Genomic DNA, 26,053 nt, shown 5'->3' on the forward strand with positions numbered 1-26,053 from the left:
GGACTTCAGCTGAGCGGGGATGATTTGGAGGAGATTTGGAGGAGAACACATGTAATCACATGGTATTAATGTGTTATGATTCAAGCCACATGTGATCCTGTGAGCCTCTGTCACCACCTGCACCAGGAGCCTCTGGTACCCGCCCGGCGTGGGGTCCTGGAGGCCGCAGCAGAGACCCGGCGCTCTGAGGCTGGAGGACAGAACACCCCCACTCCACCTGCTCCTGTCATCATATCATATACTGCGTCACAATGTTGAGGGTTGTTCCGTCTCCTTCGTCACCCAGGAAAATGGTCGTTCATAGCGCCCAGCGATGAGAAAGTTACATTTGCTAATATTAAAACATTACATATAGAATATTTCACATTTGACTAATTATAAAATATTTCATATCGCAATTTGAAGCTAAGTTTTCTTTAGTTAAAAAATCAATATACATTGAGTTCAGTCCAGAATATGGTCATGGAAATATTTCTTTTTTAAACTTCAGTCAGAATTTAAGTGGCAAGATTTCAAAACATTCATTGAAGAATTAATTAAAATTCGTTTCATCCATTTAATTAAAAAAATCAATCAATAAACCGATTCCTGGTCATTTTAGCACATTTTGTCTTTTGATTGTGGACATTCTGAAAACTGTTGCCCATTTCTTCTGTGAGGGTCGGTGCTGCTGTGTACATTCATAAGTTCATGATCTGGAGCTGGAATTTACAGCTGTGCTGCATTATTTCCTGTGTCCTGATAAATAAAGTGAATGCGAAAAACAAACATTAAAATATATTTGTGCTATTTCAGTGTTATTTTTATTCATCACTAATAAAGTAATTTAGCACGAATCTCATTCAAGTTATTCAAGACAATCTAAATCAGCAACTGTCCAATAAATCAAATACACCACATCCACACCGACGGACTTCAAGCTGCCATAAGACTGCAGACGCACAATGTCATAAAACGTTCTCCGAGCATTGTAAAGTTGTCATAACAGTAATATGAAAGTATGGAGGGGTGAAGGGATAGGAAGTATTCATTGTGAAAAATAGATTTCATAATAGTATCTGCTCACAGAAAAAGACACACTCATTTCATAATATTGAACTAGCTTTATTACATACATTACATATTTTTTTGACATATATTTCATGATTCACTGGAGAGTTGCACAATAACCTGCTGTCTTCTCTTCACCTTCACACTGGATTTTCTCTCCCTTGCTGCCTTTTGAGAAGCAATTCATGTTGTCTGCGATTCTGATTAGGTAATGGTGAAAACCCTATGTAGAGAATAGGCCATGCAGAAGGTGATCAATTAAAAGATTAAGTGTTTTGCAACACATGGACGCATCTGCATTTGAGCCTAATAGCAGGGCCATCAGCTCATTTTCAGGAAGCTTGCAGTCTACTGAAAGCGCACTTCTCACATCAAAGCGCCCACGTCTGCCGTAGCTTCCCAATGGGCAGAAAGGGATGCTAATTTGCCCCCCTTCATTTATAGCAGTGAAAGACTCCTTCAATAAACTGGATTTCAATGGCAAAAAAACGCGTAGGTGGGACCAAAATAAAAAAAGATGCAAAGAGACTCAGTGTGGATAGGCAGCGGTTCTCATTAAATTAAAAAAGGGCTTCGTCATTTGTTTTCAACCACGCATCTGAGGACTTAACACTAAAAACGCAGAGCTTCAAAGAGTCCATGATGGGTTAAATAGAGACTATAATCTAATTAAAATATTGCACAGAGGTAAATAGTGCTTTGATAATGATCTGAGGGTTCAATTAGTAAAATGAGCTGCTCTCGAGCGTTGTGTCGGGAAGAGCTGCTACTTGGAACATTGCTACAGGACTGTAGCACCAAAGACAGAGAAATCTGACCAGAACATAGAGAACTCCGATTATTGCAGGTTGAACAGTTATGTGCTAGTTAAGGGGACTGAAATAACATGGAACATGGGAATCACCTGTCACTAGGCCTATATAAAAACAGGGTGTGGGCATGATTGACTATACTGTATGATGATAATAAAAAGCATAAGTGCTGTTGGTGATTGATTGTTCATTGTCACTGTTAACATACTAGATGATTGAGTGTCATTAAATCCAAAAGGTTGTCAGTGACAACGTCTAAGAAACTGCTGACAGTAGTGTGAGTCAGGAGCATGGTTATTTCACAACATCAACTCAATAGCATTGTGTTAAAATGTAACTTTTGAAATTTATCAAATGTATCAAACCTATATTGCAAAAACTCTGGCCTTTACACGTTTGATCTTATAGATGAGGTAGGGATGACTTCCATCAAAATGAATGTGCATATTCTTTCGTATAATTACTTTCCTATAGATGCCAAGTACTGTAGATAAGGGTCCCATCAGAAAGTAGAGTAACTGCATTTAGGATGCATTTGTTTGGGCTGCTTAATATATTTCAATAGGGGGTTTGGTATTTTCATATGAACAAGAAAAACATTAATATATTATTATTTTACTATATTATCTTTTAGCATTTTGTATCATGGCTATTTTAAATTGCAGTAGTTGTCATCAAGACAGTGCATCACAGTTAACTAGAATCAAACTGAACAAAATCACTGAAGGAGTAAAAGCACAAAGCATCAACTACAGATAAAGATACATAACTCAGTCGGGTGAATGGAGCTCTAAACAATTATCAATGAAAAGCTAAGTGGTGACAGAAACACTGCAAAGGAGAACTTTAATTACTCCTTTAATTACATTCACTGTTTCTCACTGGCAGCTCTGACACTCTGCACATCCCTCCGACCAAATTTGGATTTGTGTGGCTCCATTGACTCGCCAGAATTCTTGATATTGGTGTGATCCATTCCAGAGTTTATGTATTAGAAACGAATGTTGTTAGTGTTTCTATTATCAGGCTTTCACTCATTTCACCGTTTATTATGACCATAAACAATGAGAGCTTCAGGTGTATTTGTGACGTGAGAACAGCACACACGGCACAGTGGTAATAAACAGGGCTGCTGTGGCTAAGGGGTTGGAGTGGTCGTCCTCTGACCAGCAGGTCGGCAGTTCAATGCCAATCTTCCCCATTCAGAATGTCGAAGTGTCCTTGGACAAGATACTGAACCCCAAGTTGCCCTTTCTCATAGAGAAAAGTGTTGCTAATAGATGCACTGTGTGAATGTAAAACTGTACTGTAAAGCGCTTTGAGTGGCCATCAAGACTATAAAAAGCTCTATATAAATGCATACCATTTAAAGGTGCAGTGTGTAAGATTTAGATGAAAGGGATCTATTGAAATATAAAATATAAAATAATATAAAATAATCCTAGTGATTTTTTCACGTGTGTTTCGTCTAAATTTTACAAATCGTTTTATTTACCCTAGAACGGGCCCTTTAAATTGAAATTTACATCAGGGGAGGTCTTCTCTATGGAGGCCGCCATGTTTCTTGTAGTAGCCCAGACTGTACAAACTAAACACCCTTTGAGTTTTTATGACAACTGAAGGTTACCACAGGTTCTCCTTCATGTTTGGAAGGGGAGGATGAGGCGTGAGGTATTCAGTTCCAACATGCAACATCACCACTTTATGTCACTAAATTCTACTCACTGCAACTTTAACATTTAAAAAGCTTGTGTGACCTTTAAATAACACAATACAGTGTGTATCTACGAAACTGATTTGTTGATATGACATCAGGACTAGAGAATTTAAAGTCGCATCATACTGTGCGCCACATCTGGGAGTATATATAAAAGTGTACAGGTTCCGTGAAGTGTTAATATGAATTACACATTGCCTCAGAAAGCATGCTCTTTTCTGAACGGGGCCACAGCCAGCTTTTCTTCCTCATGCCGTTTTCTTAGGACGTCCAGTTTGGTCAGCAGGGATACATCTGAGCCTTGCCACTGAGGAGTGAGCTCCGTGAAGTCTTCAGTCTTGAACTTCTGCCTCTGTTTTGGTTGAGACTTTACAGGGGGTTTGGCTATGGTCTTGGCATATTCTAAGGCCTAAGAGAGACGGGGAGAAAGAGAGAGACCTGTATGTTAATGTATGAATGGAGTTATTGTACCAGTTGTAGTAAAAAAAAATTACTGGTCTTTCAAAAACGTCATTGATGCATTTTTTCCATAAACAGTACTAGACACACGTGTACCACACACATGGTTGTGGGACTTAAGTTATGATGTCCGTACACTCCCGTTTCATGGCGAAACCTCTAAATTCTAGGCCACACCACAGCCACACCAATGAAAATGCTATATTTTCATAGCTTTTCATCACAGGTTGTACACACCCAGTTTGAAGTTGTTCTTAATAATGTGTGTGTTGTAATCAAGACAGTGCATCACAGTTAACTACAAAATCGAACTGAACAAAATCACTGAAGGAGTAAAAGCACAAAGCATCAACTACAGATAAAGATACATAACTCAGTCGGGTGAATGGAGCTCTATACAATTATCACTGAAAAGCCAAGCGGAGACAGAAACACTGCAAAGGAGAACTTTAAGTCAGGCCGATGGCTACAGCTGAGCAGTGATCCAGCGTCAAAGTGCCTTCAGCTGCTGGCGCTTGGTCAGTCAACTGAAACTTGCTCCCAGTTTGAAGTCGTTCTTAATAATTAATTCTGTAGCAAGAATTTGTTAACGTACAACAGCTGTAAATCTCCAAAAAGTGTGAGGGTCCAAAAGGCCGACCAATTTTTGTTTATCTAGGCAATATGTTATCATGCTTTGACATTCAGTGTGGTCCCCGCACCAGTTGCAGAAACTAATGATATATAAATACACTCCAGATCAAAATCTTGAGACCAGTTAAAAAATTGCATGAATTTGCATTTTGCACTGTTGAATCTTAGGAAGGTTCTAAATAGAGTTTCAAAATGCAAAAAGAAGAAATGGGAACAAGAGCCCAAAAGTTGTGAGCAGGCAATTTATTGAAAACAACAATTTAACTGAAGTAGGCTGTTCATCAGCTGATCCAAAGTTTAAGACCACAGCTCAAAAAAAAAAAAAAACCTCCTAAAACAGAAATTAAAGTGTCAAAAACTGACTCAGTAATGAGTAGCTCCACCATTATTGTTGATCACTTCAAACATTTGTTTTGGCATGCTTGATGCAAGTGTTTCCAAAAGGCTAGTGCGAATGTTGCGCCAAGTGGTGAAGATGGCTTCACGAAGGGCATCCACTGTCTGGAACTGAAGTCCATTTTTGTAAACTTCCCTTGCCATCCATCCCCAAATGTTCTCAATTGGATTAAGATCAGGGGGACACGCAGGATGGTCCAAAAGAGTGATGTTATTCTCCTGGAAAAAAGTCTTGGTCAGACGGGCATTGTGAATTGGAGCGTTGTCCTGCTGAAAAACCCAGTCGTTACCACACAGACGAGGGCCCTCAGTCATGAGGGATGCCCGCTGCAACATCTCCACATAGCCAGCTGCTGTTTGACGCCCCCGCACAACCTGGAGCTCCATTGTTCCATTGAAGGAAAAAGCACCCCAGATCATGATGGCGCCCCCTCCACTGTGCCGCGTAGAAAACATCTCAGGTGGCATCTCCTTGTCATGCCAGTAACGTTGGAAGCCATCATCAAGGTTAAATTTTTTCTCGTCAGAGAATAAAACTTTCTTCCACCTTTGAATGTCCCATGTTTGGTGCTCCCTTGCAAAGTCTAAACGGGAAATTTTGTGGCGTTGAAGGAGACGTGGCCTTTGAAGATGTTTCTTGTTTTTGAAGCCCTTCCTTCGCAGATGCCATCTGATGGTTATTGGGCTGCAGTCAGCACCAGTAATGGCCCTAATTTGGGACGAGGATCGTCCCGTGTCTTGACGGACAGCCATTCGGATCCTCCGGCTCAGCGCCGGTGAGATTTCTTTGGGTCTACCACTTGATTTTTTTGTTCCATAACCCTGAGGATCTTTTAAGAAATGACTGTCTTACTGCGTCCAACCTCAGCAGCGATGGCATGTTGTGAGAGGCCTTGTTTATGTAGTTCAACAATCCTACCACGTTCAAAGACGGTGAGCTTTTTTGCCTTTGCCATCAAGAGATCTTCACAGTGTGATTACTTGACAGGAAATGACATGGAATCCAAATTTTTGCACAGATTTTGGCTTTTAAAGGCTGTGGTTTTAAACTTTTGATCAGCTGATGAACAGCCTATTTGAGTTAAATTGTTGTTTTCAATAAATTGCCTGCTCACAACTTTTGGACTCTTGTTCCCATTTCTTCTTTTTGCATTTTGAAGCTCTACTTAGAACCTTCCTAAGATCCATCAGTGCAAAATGCAAATTCATGCAATTTTTTTAACTGGTCTTAAGATTTTGATCAGGATTTATATATTTATATATATTTATATGTCAGGAACCACGCAGTGACTTTCTTCCCAGACATGCGCAATGTTTCTTTGTCCTTTTGTCAGGGTTCACAACTAATGTCCACACACACACACACACCCACACATTAACACACACACATAAACACACACACACACACACACATAAACACACACACACACACACACATAAACACACACACACACACACACACACACACACACACACACACACACACACACACACACACACACACACACACACACACACACACACACACACACACACACACACACACACACACACACACACACACACACACACACACACACACACACACCTTTATCCTGGGAACTTTGTTGTTGCTGCCTTCCGGGTCCTTGGCTGGTAGAAAGGGAATCCTGCTCATTTTTTTGTTCTGTTCGCGGATCACATTTGAATACAGCTTCTGCCGTTTCATTTTCTTCTCGATGATGGTGAAAGAGTGAGACATGGAGTAAATGAGAGGAAAGGGGGAGAGACAGACAGAAGCAGATTATAAATGGGGGTTTAATTAACTGAGCCATTTCTCCCTTAAGGCCCTTCTCTTTGTGTGTCCCCTTAGCAGAGCCTCTCCAAGCAGCCCTACAAAACAAAACACAGCTAGCCATTCAGCAGGCCTATCAACATTTACACATATCGCTCACTAATAGGCTTGGCCCTAGAGATGCACAGGGCTTGATCTAGTGTAAATTTGCCAAACAGCCTCACTTTTTACTGCTGGGGATTAACAAGAGATATATCAAAGCACAAAGGCCACTTAACTCATCAGGGGTACTCTTATTTGCTTTGTATATGCAATTCTATTTGTGGAAGAGCATGGGGTCTTTAAATGATGAACTTGGGACACCTGGAGGAGGGTCAGTGGAAACATTATAGCTTCTTTAACAGCATGCACTGCAACCCTGAACCTTTCTAGACATCACCCGAAGGATCGCTGTGTGTATGACTGGACATCAAACTGACTTTAAGCTGTCAACTGCCTTTCTATAAAGTCTGTTTAATGTCTGACTGAGCTGGTGTGTGAAAAGTGTCCTTTAGTGAGAATTCACAGTGAGCCATTTGACTTGTTGACGTTTCAATCATTTTTACTGTGCACTCAAAACCCCCAAAGCCTTGTGCTAACCCGAAAGAATATTTTCAGTAAATGACAAGTCAGAGAGTATCTCTGGGCATTCTCTAGAGGGGCTGTATGTGAGAATGCAAAGGTCCAACCGAGGCCCTTTCATTTCTGAAAACGTAATATGACCCAACACCTTCCCATATATGATGAGGATAATAGTAACAGAATAACAGCTTTCCTAGGCTGTGTGTGAATGTGCCTGTTTCTGTTGGGTCTGTCTGTGGTAGCTTAGTTTTACCAATTTGTCCGGGTCAATTTATCAATTAGGTATTTTTACACATTTCTTATTATGTGCTTTTTCATCTCATTACCTATAAATTGACCACATACTGATTGGTAAATCAGCCCCTCAGTGTACTCCATCTTCAAGATACTGCAGTTAGATTGGATCTATATTTACTGAAGGCAATCAATTATACACATGATGTCTGTGTAACCTGGTTTGAATTGTTCCAATATTGTTTTCTGATCATATTTTACACATTTCATTTTACACAGCTTCCTGCTTCCATCCATAGGATGACCACCTCCTGAACACCAATTTACAGCCTTATTGGTCCATTAAAGGGGGAAATTACCTGTTTGTGCATTATGTGACAACATCTTTATCTATGTGTGCAGTTCATGGATAAATTAAGCCACCAAACACAAAGTGGTAATGTGGCTCAAAGGGTAACAATTCATGGTTAGAAGATTGTGACGCTGCAGGTCAGTACTTACTGTCTTTTCAATGGCAGCGTAATCAGGACACAGACCTTGATGATTCTTGTCTGTCCTCATCTGCTTGTATGTCTAGATGGATAGATGGATACATGGATACATGGATACATGGATAGATGGATAGACAGACAGACAGACAGACAGACAGATTACTTAATTTGAAGCACACCTTTGTGAGATTGAACTTCATTTGTTTTGACGGCTGTCTTAATGGAAACATGGCACAAACAGTAATCCTCAGACAGCAATTTTGATCCATTTCATTCATGCATCTCATTTAGTTCAAATTGAGAAAAAACACTCCCTCCTGCTTGTTTGTCCATCTCACTAGCCTACAATAAATTGAAGCCTCTACACTTAAAGAGGGTGAAAGTGCTCGCGTATTTGAGGAAGATTTTCACCATTGCTGATGCTGTGAACAGCATACATATGAGAAGTGTGTATGTAACTGTGTATGAAGAAATAAAAGTCACAAATGGCATTCCTTGAGACAAAGTCTGATCGAATGGGGCACAGTGACCTTATGTGCGAATATCTGGGCTGTTCTAGATATGATAAAGCCTGATTCTCTTTCATTCACACACAATGACTGGTCTTATGCGTTTTGCTATGCTTGTGACGTAGCTCGAGGGAGAGCAATGTTTGTCCAATCTGAAATATCTCAATGACTACTGAATAGGGATCTATTCGAATGTCTCTTTTCATCCCAGAGAAACGAAGGCTAATATGGGTGGATCCTTTACTGGCCAGTCTATCCTAGGATTCATTGAGCTTAGCACAGGCAGGTAGCAAGATGCGGTTGCTGGAGTACCAGGCTCAACTCAACCATACAGCTAGTACACGGGCGGCTGTGGCTGAGGGGTAGAGTGGTTGTCCTCCAACCTGAAGGTCGGCGGTTCGATCCCAAGTCTGACCCATCTGCATGCCGAAGTGTCCTTGGGCAAGATGCTGAACCCTGAATAGCCCCCCATAGAATAACAAAGTGTTGCGATTAGATGCACTGTATGAATGTGTGTGTGAATGGGTGATATAAATCTGTACTGTTAAGCGCTTTGAGTGGACATCAAGACTAGAAAAGCGCTATATAAATACAAAACCATTTACACGTTTAAAAAACTAAGGGGTATTAAAACTTTATTATCGTGTCCAACTGCAGCTCTATTGCTTGGCAACAGCAGTAAGGACGGGACAAGCTAGTGACATAGATCACGGAAATCCTCTGAAGACCAGTCCATTTAATTTTTGGTTCAGCCTTTGTGGTCTACGTTGCCCACAAAGACAGTGTCCTCTTAAGGAGGTGGCCCCTGAATTGAGACAAAGCTTGTATATTTTATAATACGCATGGTCCAGGCTTGTGCAATGGAGCTCAGCGTAAGTTCAGTAAGGAAGACTTAAACCCCACTCAGATCAGCTGACTGCGGGCGGTCCTAAATATCGGGAATGCCCATGGGAGGGCTTAACCTGTATGCTGTCAGCTGATCGTAGGTGTTCCCGATCATCTAATCAGGCCCGCGCTGTTTCCTTCAGCCAGTCACACAGCAGCTGTCAAACTTTAAAAATCCCTTCTCTTCTCTTCCTCAGCAGTGTCAATGCAGTGACTCGCACAACCCCTCCTCCACCCCAATCTCCTCCAGTCCTGAGAAGAACATTCATCACCTCTTCCGGATCCCGATGACAACCGATCACGGACTAGGGTGGCAGCTGACTGCCTGACAACAGACTGTTACTCGTGGCATCCATTGAGTTTCTGTCCATCCTGGAAGAGGGATCCCTCGCATGCGGCTCTTCCTGAGGTTTCTACGTTTTTCCCTCAAGAAGGTTTTTTTTGTAGTTTTTCCTTAATCTTGTGAGGGTTAAGGACAGAGGATGTCTCACTTAGGAAGTCCAATAAGACAATGCTCATACATGGACCATCTAAACAAACGATTGACCAATGAACCACCACCAGTGTCTAGACCCCTGGGGGGTATTCCTGTAAGACGTTCTGCTCCACCCCCTTCTAATCCTGATGACATCACACAGGGGTCTAAAATGCCAAAGACTATAAATATTCGCATTCTCTGTGCACTGTAAAAAATAAACTTGTTAAAGTAAAAACCAAGTCTCTCCTGATTGAACTGTAGTTCAGTGAGAGCTCCTCTCAATCAAACAGCATGTTTACTATAGTGACAACCTTTTCTGGGGTTTGGGATGGTATCTGAATCCAAGTGGTGCTTTTTCTCCCCATCTACACAACCTGTCTATGTCATGCAAAATGCCCAATGTACTTCAAAGCTAAAACCTTTTACTGATTTGTTTTTCTTTCAAGGAAAGACCAAAATTCATAATTACATGGCACAGACAGTAAACAGAGTGCAAACAGTTCATGGGCTTTAAAAGTATTTTGTCACCAGACACAATATCTTTCTGTGTTTCCTTATCAGGCTCCAACATGATACTGAGGTGTTTTTCAGGGACACTGTTGTTGAGCTGAACTTCGGTGATACAAGTAAAACGGGAAAAGACAGAAAAAGATGTAGATACTGTCTCTTCTCAAATTGCCACCAGTTGCTGGTGGCAATTTGTCTGTGTGACCGTGTGTATAAGGGTGCATACAATCCTTAAGCTGCCGCAGACAAAAGGGAGCCAATCATTCCAGATTGCACTGGCTCCTTTTTGGGAGGAGGATTTCAGTTTGCTTTGGCCACGGACACAACAGGGCACCTTTCTTTCTAAGACTTCTCCCCTCTCCCCCCAAACTCCTAAGTCACGCTCATCTGCTTTCATGCCCCGGCACTGCAGCCAGACTGCTTTACAAATTGAGCCTGTAATCTTGTCAGACATGATGGCTAACATGGTGGGAACGATGGGAGATCAAGGGGTGGGCACTGCAGGAGGACTATGTGAAGGCTCCAGAGTGAATACAAACCAAAGCATTTAATCATACCTTCTGGCCTGTCTTGTATCCATCTCTCAACTGTTAGTTGTTGGTTGGTTCTAAAAGTGCTAGTCTAAGCAAATAAAGATCATAGAATACTTTTTTTAATGGAATTATAGCGTGGTTGTAGAAAAAGTTGGTAAAAATATCAATATTGCAATTTTTGTTTTAGTTAATGGTTTCATCAACTAGACTTTACTTGATTTAATAACTTTCAATCAAAAAAATATTTCTAAAGCCATGGCATGAATCCTTCAGCTTTGAACTAGTCTACACATCTACCGTGGAAAAACTGAGTGCTGAGTTCCTTTACACTCAGAATCTAACAGCTCAGACTACATCCACACGATATTCTTAAATTGAAAACGATCTCTGTAAAGACGAGTTACAGCTTCATACCAGAAAAAATCTCCATCAATACATACAAACCCACATCAACATGCATCACATGACCATTCATGAAGAATGGTCATGTGCGTGAAGGGGTAATCAGGATGTAGATTGTCTACTAGAATTTGAACAACAATGTTGAAAAGTAAGAGAAGGGATTTGTTTTTTGGACGGATAACAACGTGGATGTGTGTCTGGAAGTAAGTGTTACTACCTGCACCAAATATCCTTGCCTAGTAAGAACCAATCAATAAGGGAATATGCAGATTGTATTCAGAAGTCTGTTTCTGCACATCCACACTATAACACAACCTCCACATTTCAAATTCAAATAAGACCAGCAACATTTCCAGCAGCCTCTACCCACGAAGAAGGGCTTCATGATGAAATGAATTGTTAATGATGGGATTCTATAGACAATGTATACAAACCCTATGATAACTGTGAGCATATCTAGTAGTGCATTTGTGACCAGGCATGCTCTCAGAATACACTTTTCTGTGTGACAGAAAAAAAACACGGATGAGACTCCAATAATTCCTCTGCAGTAAAAGATGAAAAGTGTTAACACTGCAAGACACTTATGAGGCTCACAGACAACACCGACCTTGCAATTAACTCTCGCTCTCAGCTGCTTCTGTTTCTCCATCTGAACCAAGTAGCTGTCAGAGTTACTGCTATGGATGTGGAAGGCTGTGTTCTCACTCTGACAAGGGCTCAGCGCAGGCTCTGCTCCAGTCAGGGGCTTTCCTATAGCTGGAAGAACAGTGTACGAGCCCGTGCCCTGTGACGAAGCAGTAGTAGGAGTCCTGAGGGGGCTTCGAGTCTGCTCCTCTTTTTCACAGGATAGTGGCAACTGTGAGGCCCTTGTCCTGAAACACAAACTTATTAATGGATATTCAATGGTCCAATGATATTAGATAAGTACATCTGATTTACATCTTAATGTTTTATTATTATTATTATGGTTATACAGAAATACTACAATGAGGCCATCATTTAGGTGAGCACAAACAAATGTGACATGTGTTATATTATCATAATTATTATTATTATCATTATTGTATTGTAAAAAAGTATATGTCTATATCTTTCATTAATTTCATAATCCTGCATACAATCATTTGTCATCAGCTGTGTTGTGATTGTTGGGACGTGTTAAAGATATTCTCAATTTATTCTATGTTACATTATTTGATGCCATATACGTGTCATTTCTTTCTCATTTTGATTAAATAAAAGACAATATAAATGCTTCACCTTTGCCATTGTTCAGGACTACTCTTCGGGTTACGGTGGAGAAGCTGTGTATTCAGCACTTCCCGAGACAAGAAGGACTTTCTAGAATAATTTTTTGGTTGGTATCCTGTGGTCAAGGCAAGTTGAAGTTCAGACGTGGGGATCCAGTGAGGATGACCATGCAGAGAAGCTAGGTTGATGATAGCATCCTGGCCATCCCTCTGCTGAAGTAATGAAAGAAGATGGGATGACGTGTTCAGGTTGATGTTGAGGTGGATGGTTTGGGGCAAAGGCTGTGTGGAAGTCGTGTTCTGAGGTTCAGGCTGAGTTATAGCAGCTGCTTGAGCTAATGGGACACTCAAACAATCTCCCCGCTCAGCTTTGACCGCCACACCTGGGGGCTGCTGTCGAGAGGGGTTGGGGTACTCTTTACACTGGCCTTTCTTCCCCTTGCTGATCTGGGTGACCTGATGTGAGAGAAGGATTAACAGCCAGGATAATAATATTTTCATTGATCTATGATCTGTATGTCCATATTCATATCCATATCCACCTGAAATAATGTGTTTTAATGCCAGCAAACAACCTTTAAACATGGGTCTCATTTCACCATCATATTGAAAGGCTGTGGATGTTTGTAGCTTAAACTCTGCATTTCTGTGAGATATACTGTTTATGAATGCAGTGTGAAGCACAAAGTACCAGACAAACACTAGCTCTGAGTAAGAGGGACAATTCTTTTCCAAGAATAAGGGCCAGCACACCTCTTAACATGATCGGACCAAATTATTTAGCAAGAGGCCTGTGAGCGCGTGTCTCATGCATCTAATGCGGTTGATTTAGCAAAACGCCAGCTTTTCCCATTTTAGTGGGAAAATATTATACTTACACCACGCTCCAAAAATGAAACAAACAGCCAGCATTATAGTGACCCATGGTGTTGTAGATAAATAGCCCTGATCAAGCTTCTACAGCCCCAATACTGCACACAAAGACAAATACTGCGTGTGGGGGGGTCCTACCCGCAACTGTTGTGTTTTTTGGAGCAACCTCAGCTCAGGGTCCGAGCTGTCCTGCTGATTCTCTGCTGGAGCCGGCTTCTTAACAGTTTCCTGCACCTTTAAACATAAATAGCAGGGAAAAGCATTACACTGATACAAAAAAGTATTTAATATATTATCTGTCGATACAGTAAAACTGGAGCACACCTTCTCATTGAGACCAGTGCCTGACCATTAAATCTACACATCAATATAAGGCTATCAATATTGCATCCAGTATTATCAAGCATCATATTACATCAATTTACTATTACAGTTCCTTATGCAGTGTGGAAATGTGTCCTGTTAATGCTGTAATGAAAATCATTTTACTTCAGGACTCCCGCAGTGGCAGAGGACCACCTGAGTAGATCGATTGTATTGACAGGCAGAAGACTTTTTCATGGAACACCAGTAATTCTGTGAGGTTGAATTGTGGAAGATCACAGCGAATGCGTGGATCCAGGTGTAACATATCTAATATCGATTAGTGTGTTTGTCATTGCATCTAATAGCATGAAATGCTACTATTATGCTGAGAGAACCCAGACAATTTCAGGGTACTGTTGGGCGAACCAGCATGTAGGCTGTTCACTCCTCTGTCTTTGTCTTTCAAGCTGAGTTTGATCATTTTGGTGATTAACTCAACCTCACATTAACTCACTAACCAAGCAGGCGCATCTATTTTCAAATGGCAGAGACTTTGAGAAATTTGGTAGGTGTTACAGATGAACGAGGGCAGAGCAGTTGTTTGAAGATCATTAGCAGGCGTCAGTGAATCCTGTGTGTCCGGCAATGTACACACTTACACACAATAACTTTGCACCTCTCACCTTTACCCATTCCCCCTGCTATTGCATTTTGTCACCCATTATAAAAATCCCAATCAGTTGGAGCAAATGATCAAGTCCGTATTGCATTTTGAGCATGGTAAGCTGTGTAATATCTTTTCTACTAAATTGGGCCTGTAATTGCTTCTCTGCGAGACGATATCACAACAAAGTAGGGCAATTGCAGCTAGCTGTATTACCTCCTGTACCCGGGAAACATCTGCTTTTCGCAATAAGGACTTCAAAGGGGCTGTGGATCTTGAATTGCATTTAGCTGCTATTGTGGCCGGCCCAGGTAATCTTGATTAGGTGTTTAGACTGGGGCAGGGTATACAGTGGCAGAGAGCTCCCCAGAGCTTTGGTCTAAAGCTATTAAAAGATTGTACATTATGCTCCCATGGCTTTGAAGTGAGGGCCTGTGAGAGGAGAAGGGACTCTGAGGGCTGAGTGCAATAGCAGAAGATTGATCTGCTACTTCTGTTTTTATCAAAGGAGGCCCGAGCCACGATGAAGCCAATCACTGCTGCAGCCTCTCTGCCACTTGGCCGGGCTAAACATTTGCTGCATTAGGAAATTGTATACATTTAATGACACGTCTAATTATAACAAGCTGCCTTCAGATGGCCACTCCCATCAAAAGACCAAATGGGTTATTTTAAATGGGTCCGGTCACAACTGGCTTGTCTGTGCTCGTATTGATTTTTGAAACTGATGACATTTGTACATAGAGTGTTGCTATCTTTTGCATGGAGCAACAGAATAGAAAGTAGAGTAGGAAGAAGAATGAGCTTTGTAGAGGATTTTAGGCATCCCACAATTTCAGGGCCCTGATTGTGAGATTACTACATCTTGCACTGTATTCGTGTCTTAGTGTGTGTCTAACCTTCAGTATTAGATTTTTCCAAAAATCTGTAGGAGATAATAAATGTCAATATCATGTGTGTGTGTGAAAATAAATAATCCTATTTTATTCAAGTTTGACCTCTAGACTTACCACAGTTATCACAAAGATTATATTTTATTCTAAAAATATGGTTTAAAAATTACTTTAAAAAGTAAAAAAGGTTTCTGCCTGTTTCTGTAAAGCTTTGTTGATATGCAACACTGTTTTCGTAGCACATCCAATTCATAGATTAATCCTGTAATGAAACAAAAAAAACACAGACTACATGCAAATTGGTGCCCCCTTCTTTTATGCCCTGTGTCCCTCATTAAGTAAGACACGTCTTTGGGGAGACAGAGCAATGGAAAACTAACAAGCGAATTCAGAGGGAAAATGACAAAACACAAGGGCTCAGGAGAGGGAAAGGCTCCGGCTCTGTTTACTATTGCACAAAGCTAACGGCTCTTGACTATGTAAATGGTGATGATACGAGACATTGTAGAGGGCTGGGGCTCAGATGGGTGAACAAGGTTGGGGGTATTATAGCCAGCAAACAGTCTTGTGGTCCAACAAATGGGGAATGCGGGCCATCCCGACCAATTATGCCACTGTGCCAGGTGCAGGGATATCTAAGAGGCTATTGGTAACCATGCGTCTGTGATGTTCTTGTTGTACACATCAACTCATAATAAGCACTGCATAGCCAGACATGGCTCCTTTCATATGGTGGAGGAGAAGGCAGATGAAAACAGATATGCTCCTTTGCCAAATTAATTTTCCAGACTGGGTCAGAGGAAACATCATAGGATATTTTCTATTGGTTGTCCGAGATGACTATATATGGCATATAGATACCATTTATATTTATATAATATTACTAGATGCTGTGGTGGGGGGGGGGGGGGGAAGGAAGCTTGTTCGGTTTAATTCTCATGAGACTGTTAAACATACCCCACTTCTATAATCTCACTATCATTCACTGACACTACAAGTAAGACAAACTTACCAGTAGCTGTTTGGGGCTAAAATTTAGAATATTGTGTGTCTCCATTAATTTTCAAAACAAACAATTTACAATAAATTCAATAGATAAAGTTCATCTATCCTTCAGGAAGGTGTAAAGTCACACAATACTACCAAACAGATCACAAACATAAACTGCATTTCAAACTGGAAGGGGAAGTCATATCACTTTGACCTATTTTTTCCCCATTGTCTGCCTCCAGTCAAACTTCATCCTATAATCATGTAGCTCTACCATCCAAGATTCATTATCTATGCTAGTGCAGCTCCTGGTGTCTGTTTCTGTAATTGCAACCTGTTTCAAGAGAATGTCTGCCTGAGGGTGATCATTACAGTTTTCTGTGCAAGTTTGTTTTGATGTTTCAAACATCAAATTCTAATTATGTCATTTTAACAACGAGTAAATGCTACTGGCTGAAAAAAATAGATTCTGTACTCACATCACTCACATTGGGCATCTGTTTGCGTGTATGCACCCTCACATAAGAGCCATGTTTAGATCTGCTGCACCCAAGGGTTATTTTGTTAAGTTTCACTTTGTCCTCCACCAGGCTTTGTAGCTTGTTGTTTGATGAAACATTTGGGTTTGCCAGTGCAGAGGTGCTCATTTTCTGGATGGGTCCTCCTTGTGTACATCTCGATTGTTGGTAATGCATCCTAAATTCTGTGCCATGTAGGTCCTCGCTCATATTTGGAGACCCACTAAAATGTTCACTGTCAAAGCTTCTCTCATTGTTCTCTCTGATTCCTCTCTGCAAACTGCTGTCATTTTCCTTTTTAGTGGAAGCTTTGGAAAGGTGAGCTTCTGGTGACCTACTCTGACAAGCGTGTTTGTGCCCTTGGGGAGATGCTGCCGTGCTTGTAAAACCATCTTCTGGGTGTAGGCGAAACGGCTGGTCTGACTTATTGCCAGCTTTATGTGGAGTCACAACAGGTGGACTTTTGTCAACAATGCATCTGTATCCTCCTTTTTTTCCCAGTGCTTGTCCGTCATCGTATGAATGAGAAGTTTTCTCTTTAGGGACTTGGGAATATCCCTCAACAGAATTCTGTGGACTCTCAATGAAGCGGCCGTTTCCCTTCACATTGGTCCTCCAGCTGGGGTCATATCGCAGGTCAGAATAGGTGTCATCAGGCAGCAGCCGACTGTTAGGTTAAAGATAGACAACAGAATAAAAATAATTTGTCCAGAACAAGCCTTAGACTGTTTAAACGTGTATAATAGCTCTATGTATCTGGATAAACTTATACAAGAACATGTTCATACACAGTATGTTTAATATAGTGTTAATTTATTAGTAATTTAATTGAATACATTTTTGGTAAGCAGCTTTATTAATAAGATTTTCATATTGAAGGTTTACAGACACCTGAATGCCACATAGTCCCGTGGTGAGGGGTCAAAGGAACAAGAGGCATTAGACCATTATTAGAATGATGATGTCCTCAAACAAAGTATTAGGCCTTATCACAGACTTCTGAAATTGAAACAGATGAGGGGGCTATGAGAGTGTATTTACAGATAATTTTCGTATTTTCACCTCCAGGCTCACTAATGAGAGTGTATTTGAGAGCTACTAGCGGGGGAATGGTTCACAAACGGCAATTTTCAGCTTATGAAATGGGTTGAAAATTGCAGGCTAAAATGCTCTTTCTGATGGTGATGAAAAGATCTCATTAAAATAAATAGCAGAGAGCCTCTTTGTTGTGCTTACTGGGAGGACGAGGGGAGCCTAATTCTCCTGCTGTGATGTTGTGCATGTGGGGGCGGCGGTGGGGGGGTGTCTAGGTGTAGGGCCCTTCACTTCGATGAGGCCAAAAGGGTAAGGGATGTCTCTCTAATGACTGAGACTCAAACAAGTTGGAGAATGCATTATAGACAACATGCAGCTAGGCGTGATGCCTCCAACACTGGCAGAACCCCACAGACCATTATTTCTAGCGGAAGATACAGATACATAAATACAAAAGCCAGTGAAATATAGTGACAATCACTGAATGGGAAAATACAAAAATTCATCATACAGACTATATTCAAATATCCTTTGGAGAGAGATAGGTGTACAAATATAGCGAGGATGGATGAATGGACTTGCTTTAATAGAATCTTTTGCTTGAATGAAGAATGCCCATTGGGTTTGTAAACTATGCATTGTGTGAAAAGGCTTACCCACTTTGAGGAGGGAGCAGAGAGGACCATGAGAACATGATAATGGGAATGGGACTGTGTCCGCTTCCTCAGTCCTATGAAATGGAGCCCTTTGTGAGAATATGTCATGTTCATTTACCTCTGAAACAATGCACCTTGGGATGCGGACCCACACTTGGTGGGCATCAATCCGCATAGGTTGATGACGGGAAAATGGAGAGGGCCCCTTTTCAGTTTTGCAGGGAGCTGGACTATCAGCCGGGGTGTGAAGGAAAGAAAAGAGGAGACAACAGTACGAGTCGACGAGATTGGCAAAACAGATGAGGTGTTGTCCTCACCAGGACAGGCCTCCCTCTGCTCTACTCCCTCAAAAGAGTGAAAGAGAGATCTCCTTTACTGCAACAATGATCCCTGGTAATGGACCACGAGTGACCACTTATTGTGATCCACCCAAACAAAACAAAAATCTAATTTCCCTCAAATGAAAGCTGTTATTCTCAAAGCACCTGAATTAGGCCATTCTCACCACAACGTACGATCAGTGCCTGCATCTCATTAAACGGCCGACATTCATTGTTAAGTGATGAATGAAGGCTATTCCTCTTTCATCATCCACGTGATGAGTAAAAGTAAAGGGCTTGATAGCTGCCATACACTCCTTGTTGTATTCCATCTAAGCAGCACTATTATCTGCTTAATTTAAATTATGTCACAGACAGTTAAAGTGACAATCCAGTTCAATAGGCAAACCGAACAAGGCCGGGCACAGATCTCACCATAGTTAATAGCTTTAATTGTGTTATATACATTTGCAGAATTATCCTCTACAAAGCCAATGATGTGATAAGCCAGATCGTGTTCACAACTGTATCTTTACTCAGCTAATCTCTACAACTGTGTAAAGTGAAATTAAATTTTAATTATGATTCTAGACGAAACCAAGAATTAAAGAGTGCAGGTTCTATATCAACAGGCAGGCTTTAACAGCTGAGGTACTGCCACCTATTGGGCAAAGAGCAGGACCACATATGAGCCTTTGTCATCTGTATTACAGTGACACTTAAAAGACAGGTCTATTTATATACCATATTATGACACATTTCAGGCACAAATCAAATAAACTCAACAAACTGTGTGTGTGTTAAGCCCTCGTAACAAAGAGCTCCATTGTTGTTGTTTTTAGATTAACCTCCTCAGTAGGAGCAAATAGATTTAGAGCTGAGAGACACAGACAGGGCAGTAAGAGAGACTGTCACACAGTATTGTTTGTTTACAAAATAACAGAACACACGTCCGACCACAATTAACTGATGTTGAGTGTGTACAGATGTTACAACACCTCATGAGTTGCTATTTGCTGGACAAACCAGGGAGAGTGAACTCACCTTCCTCCTCTTTCATCCATCTGGGTATCCAAATATTCAGTCTGTTGGAGGGCTGGGCCCCTCTTGGTATGGAGGTTGGATGCTACGTCTAGGCTATCATAAACATGAAGATCTTCAGTGTCATCCTCATCCTCCTCCTCTCCCTGCAGTAAGCTCTCAGCATTCTCCTTTTCAGGAAGAGCGTACTTGTTTTGATCATGGTGGCCAACGTGCATTTGTAGCTGATGTTGGTAGGCTCTCTCCTGGGCCAGGCGCTCTGTGTCGGACTCCCCAGATTCCCACTGGTTGGCCGGAGCAGCTTGCCTCCTCTGCTCAGCCTTCGTCTCTGCACACATCATTCCTTGTCCAAGTCTGTTGTCCATGTGTACGTTGCAAATGGAGAGTCTGCTTCATGAAGGTCTGATTATCTATGTGGTTGTGAAAATCATACAAGATCAGCAACAAGCCACTGCATTAGCATCCTTAGTATTTTGAGCCTTTATGTATTCATCTCATGGAATTGAGCTACACATGCCTAAAAGTGTGACCATGCAGGTCTGAGACGGGAAACATCTAAATACTCACTGTACAGCAGGTCAATTTGCTGTATGTAGCTTCAAGTTCATTATGGGCTCGAAATAAATCACTGATCTACGACACCAAACATGTCAAAGTTAGACTCAAGTGGGAATGTGTATATATTCATGAGTGAACAGAACAAAATATCGCACCTATCCTATAAAGAGCCCCATGAATATATACAAACCCGAACAGATTACACTTATTTTTACCTCTTTATTTTTTTGTTTAAAAAAAAATATTTTCATTATTATTATTATCATGATTCATTTTTTTTTGTATGTCTCCTTCTCCACACACTGTGTCCTACTACCTATGTATATGCTCTAATAGGTTAATGAAAGGAAGACAAAATGTAAGTCTCAGTAATGAGAACACTGTCAGTCATTGGATTTAACTTTTAAGCACAGTATAATGTTCAGTTTACCAGCCTCAAATTAGTTCAGTATATTTTTTTTACATACCCAGGTTTCTAAATGTGACCAGGAATATGGATAACACGTTAAAAATTGACTATTTTTGGCCTTTCCCTCCACAAATGATTTGACTTGTCACAGGTGGAAAAGCGCATGTGTTACTGACATTGAGGATGGCTTGGTATTCTGTGGTAATGCTGCTTTCAAACAATGTTGGCTGAATGGGCAGCGGGAAAAGAGAAAAACACCCCTTATTCCAACATGGAAGAATTCACACATTATGCCTTTAGGTGGTTAGCTATAATGCTAACTCCTTAAAGTGCATACAGAGCCCAAACTAAGAACTTGTTTTATATGTAGGAGTTTTATGGGAAATTAGACACAAACAGAGTGAATCTTTTTATATAATGAGTTATATTGATTGTATTACTGCTAGTAAAGGTTCTTTATAGGCAGTCTGTTGACATGTCTGCAGTTCTCTTCACTGAGTGGTCTTCTTCACATTACTATTTTGAAGGACATAATATCCCGAAAATGACATGCATGAATGAAATTAACGCAGAATACCACAAACCTACAACTGAGACATCTGCATATAATTAAGTCCTCACCTATGTCTTTCCTACAGTGACATGTCAAAATGGTTCATAGGAGGCCTCACACCACTCAGAGAGCCTGTTGTTTCAAAAAACTCACTTGGCAAATGAGAATCAAGAACCACAGATGTAATAAATCAGTGAGTGAGTAATGGTGCAGTCAGACCAAAATCTGCATCCAATTCAATTCAATGTTGAATAGGATTGCTGGCAGTTGTAAATCGACATCTACATCACCCTGACTGATTGACCTTGTCAACTTGCAGAATCACAACACTCTCTAATGTCCAGTGAGTTTGAGAGAGGAGGGAGGGTGATGTCTGATTCAGGATATATGGTTGTTTAAACTATTGTTTTTTTTTATTTGGGGGCGGTTCAATTCATTGATCAGTTAGTCCGAATTTTTGATTATATTATTTACCTGAATGAATTTAAGATTAGTCCAACACAATTATTATATTGACCATTTGTCTTTGCAGAGATTATTATTATTATCCTTACAAATTGTATATGGCATGATAGTTTCCAAGCTATTACTAAGCCAATCAAGCAGACCTAACCCTAACTGAGCCAAAGCTGTGACTGCAATGTGGCTCAACACATCCGTGCTAAATGTTTTGAGTGTGAAAAAAAAACAAGTGGACCCAATGTGTTGGCACATGTGTATGATATGATCCCTTCTGTATTTAGAAGTGGATGAAGATGATGAGGGGTTGGGGTTAGGGTTAGGGTTTGCAATGTGTCCTAGTAATCAAGACAATTTGTAAATAAGGTTTTCCTGTATATTGTAGTTGTTCCATTGTTCCACAAGGTGGAGCCACATGTAAAATTATGGAACAACATCTACCTTCCAATATTGCAGTATTTGTTAATGACATTCTGACAACTTAAAATTAAACTTGGAATGTCAAAATCGCAAAGAAACTTGAACCTAATGCCTTGGAGAAAATAGAGGCTTTTCTAGTTATTGCTTTGTCTTTCAAAAACATAAGATCCAACACGAATTTTCTTACTTGAAATATTAGTTCCTTTAAATTTAGGATGACACAGTCAAGTAAAACATGTAATGAGTACATAAGATAAAGAGTTGTATAGTCAAAAAACAGCTGTACATTTAACAATATTTTAAAGATATCAGAAATTAGAACACAAAAATTAGAGCACAAAAACAACCATGATCTCCTCAAATGACAGGTCCTTTAAACTCTTCCAAATACTTTTTGCCCTTTAAACAACTTCATTATTTAGACAAACAAGTTATTCTTTTAGAATAAGAAAAAAATTGTTCTATGCCACTGTGGACAAGGTGGCTACCTGACAGTCCTTTTGTCTTTGTGGTGTCCATAAATTAAGGATCAGTTCTCTGACCATTAATGAGAACATGCCCAACTTTAAAAGAAGACCGTCGTTACATTGCGTTAAGCTTCCTAAACTTTAAGCATCAAATTTGCAATGTCATCATAACCTTCTCTGCTGTTGTCTATTTAAATCCTATAGTCTACATCAAAACTATGTAAAAAATGTATGATCATAAGTCTCAGAATATTATTGTGTGCAGGGTCAGTTTTCTTGCTTATAGGAGATTAACTGTGTCAACTGTTTCATAGTTTTGGACTCAACTTTGTGCATTATCTCTCTTGTATTTGCTTGTACTTGTACCTGCATTTTCCCTGCACACTTCAATCAGAAAGTTGTTTTATGTTTTGTCTGCTTTGTGTCGGTCTCCTCGTTGTTTTCTATTGCAGCGTCTCTGTTGGCTCCATTACTAATGTCAATACCTTTCCTCCTCAGTTTAGGGCTGGGCATCAGTTTGTGTTTAGTGAGGGAAGCGTATTTGATACCGACCATCTTTTCAATAACCTCATCAATAGAAGACATGCCCCTTGAGAACTTAAGTAATGGTCAAGCTAGCAAGAAGGTTGTTTAACAGTGGCCATTTGATCCAAACAGAAATATTATCTAAGTAGTCTGGCTGAGGCATTGAAATGTATAACTAATGATAAATTGTGAAGCGAGGCAGGTTCCTATCCCAGAGGACCTGCTAAAATGTCAACTCCTTGTTTTCACCCTCTGGGTTCTGTTTGGAAATAAATGTCCACTTTCTACAGAGACGTGAGGGGAAGTAAATGTTGGTCTGACTGGGCCATAACTTGATTGTGAGCTTAATGAGACCAATGTGATGTGCCACAGCAGTAAAGGAAATATCAAGACCAGGGCGAACAAGAGTTTGATGGCTGGGGCCCTGGAACATACACATCCATCATTCAATGATATGAATTATACCTGGATTTGACAAATCAAAACTTCTGATATTAAACCGGCTAATATAGGGTTGAGATCGAAAGTATTACACTTGTATTACCTTTCATGCAATAATGAAGTATCTTTATATCTGTTGTTTGTAGGTAGAATACAGTAAACCAAACTGATCAGGAATGTAAGATATAATCAAACTGAATATAAACTGAATTAAATTCCAATCGGTGTACGCTTGCTGGGAACCTCAACGAATCCCGTCTGAGAGATTACAATGAACAACAGAAACCACATATACGTGTGTAACACCTGTTGCTGTAGGTACCCGTCAGTTAGCTTAGCATCCTGTTTCACCAAACGAACCGTACTCCCGATCTGGTTCTAGGCTCAGGCGCTGCATACTGCGGTGCTTGTGTTTATTATGTCTGTTAAGACCGAGCTAAACGATCGTGTTTACGGTGCTTTCATGAAGTAAAGTAAGTTTAAATACCCACCGATAATCACCAGCGGCAGCCCGTAGAGGCACTTCCGGTGTCAACAGAAACTGCCATTGATATGTACAGGCAGCTTCCTATGATGTCGCACTATTTGTTAGCTGCACTTGTTGCCATGCAACAGTGTTTGGCAGCTGCCCTTGTTGCCATGTCACACTGTTTGGAGGCAGCTGACTTGTGGTGGACCACGACCGAGGTGGCAGCTGATGATAGATCCTAATTGGCGGCAGTGGACAATGACTATGGACTACTGTGGCATCCGATCTGGATGGTGGATCATGATCTTGACTATAGATTTTGATTGCAGCAGGACTCCTTGATATATAGTATTTCGCCTCAGATACTTGAGCATTACTGACAATAATCCATCACTTCCTTGACTTTCAGTTATGCTTCACAATGTTTACCCTTATCAATGCTGTTAAAACCTTTATCTTACTGATGTTCTCCTTTACAGTTGACATCTACAGGGCCGGTCTTTCCTACAGGAAACTCAGAGGGGGGGGGGGGGGGGGGGGGAACTCAGAGGGGGGCGCCAAAAACTGCGCCTAGGCTAAGCAATTTTTTGCGCCCCCTTCTATATGTGGTATGGCCCAAAATATTGTATTTAATTACTTTGACAGTAATTTAATTAGTTTCATTAGAGAAATCAGTAAATGACAGCAGCACTCAAGAGGAACGTTTGGCACTGGAGCAGTTTCACCCTGTCCTGTCTCTTTGGGGGTTCCGCCCACATGCCAGGTGCAGTCTGGATGAGGAACTGAATGATCCGTGTTTTTATTGCTGCTGCATTCATTAGTAGTGGGTCAGAGTCACCTACGTTAGCTCCTAAAGCTTCGCTTGATCACCACGAGTGTCATTGAGACATGTTGATGTCGTTTTGATAATCTACTTAGACTGGTAAAACTTAGAAACTCCGCTGGGCAGTGAGGCAGGAGACACTCGCGCACTAGGTGGGCGGGGCTACGTTCGGCTGCATAGGTGTTTATTTTACCTGCACGTCGTCTTGCAGGCGGGTCGCGATAGTATATTGTTTACTTTACAGTGTGTAGTTCAGCTCCGACACACACAGACTCTGTAATTCATGTATTGTTATTGTGCCTTATAAAGACCAGTTATAAGTTAATGTTCAATAGGTCTATATTGTAAATGTTTATATTTCTTTATGAGTGATAATGTATATTAAGATGTTTGGAGGAAAGAGACACCATAGTAATTGAATGTATGTTTTATGCACTTTAAAATGCAGTTACAGTCAGAGAAATGCTTGTACTTGAAATTGTGTTTAATTTGAATAAGATGCAGACTGGATGAGGAACTGAAGGCTCCGTGTCGTTACTGCTGCTGCATTCATGCTGTATTATACAGATATACTTTGTTGCTGTGGTATCAATCTTGGGACCCATAATATATATCTCCAACCAATATTTTGACATTAAAAAAATGTATCTAACATTAGGGTAAAATTAGGCAAAAACAGAGGTATGTACCTCCTTGGTGTTGTCAGAACATGGTAGCACATTGAGGCTTATGGTTAGAGTGTGTGTGTCCAAGCAACTTCGACGAAGAAAGAAATTATTTCATATTAAGTTTTCATGGAGCTTTTTTTTGTGGGGGGGGCAGGAGTGAAGCTAGGGCCGGCCCTGGACATCTATAGCACTTCTGTCCACCCTGGGAGAG

General features: G+C 40.7%; 1 protein-coding gene across 4 annotated transcripts; it reads right to left on the reverse strand.

Moving 5' to 3' along the window:
- Window positions 1-955: 955 nt before the first annotated feature.
- jhy (junctional cadherin complex regulator) lies at window positions 956-24,515 on the reverse strand. Of its 4 annotated transcripts, none has more exons than XM_053442203.1 (9): window positions 24,374-24,508; window positions 20,054-20,460; window positions 16,969-17,665; window positions 13,766-13,861; window positions 12,765-13,210; window positions 12,112-12,376; window positions 8,198-8,269; window positions 6,656-6,778; window positions 956-3,988 (listed from the first exon to the last, which is right to left on the reverse strand). In XM_053442203.1, the coding sequence occupies exons 2-9, from the start codon at window positions 20,413-20,415 to the stop codon at window positions 3,779-3,781; spliced, it is 2,271 nt and encodes a 756-aa protein (XP_053298178.1). In that variant the 5' UTR covers window positions 20,416-20,460; window positions 24,374-24,508; the 3' UTR covers window positions 956-3,778. The 4 variants fall into 4 exon arrangements, with proteins under 4 accessions (XP_053298178.1, XP_053298177.1, XP_053298179.1 ...); XM_053442202.1 differs by having other exon boundaries at window positions 957-3,988; window positions 16,960-17,665; XM_053442204.1 differs by lacking the exon at window positions 24,374-24,508 and adding an exon at window positions 18,690-18,763 and having other exon boundaries at window positions 957-3,988; window positions 16,960-17,665; window positions 20,054-20,181.
- Between the last annotated feature and the right edge of the window lie 1,538 nt (window positions 24,516-26,053).

The sequence above is a fragment of the Pleuronectes platessa genome, chromosome 15 (assembly GCF_947347685.1).
Source record: "Pleuronectes platessa chromosome 15, fPlePla1.1, whole genome shotgun sequence".
NCBI classification, from domain to species: Eukaryota; Metazoa; Chordata; class Actinopteri; order Pleuronectiformes; family Pleuronectidae; genus Pleuronectes; species Pleuronectes platessa.

Coding starts and splice junctions, on each gene's coding strand:
- jhy (XM_053442202.1), bottom strand. CDS start 20,415: ATGGACAACAGACTTGGACAAGGAATGATGTGTGCAGAGACGAAGGCT. Junction 13,862..16,959: donor AGATGCCCAATGTGAGTGAT/GTGAGTACAGAA, acceptor TTATGTTTAAAG/GTGCAGGAAACTGTTAAGAA. Junction 6,779..8,197: donor ACGCTGCCATTGAAAAGACA/GTAAGTACTGAC, acceptor ATCATCGAGAAG/AAAATGAAACGGCAGAAGCT.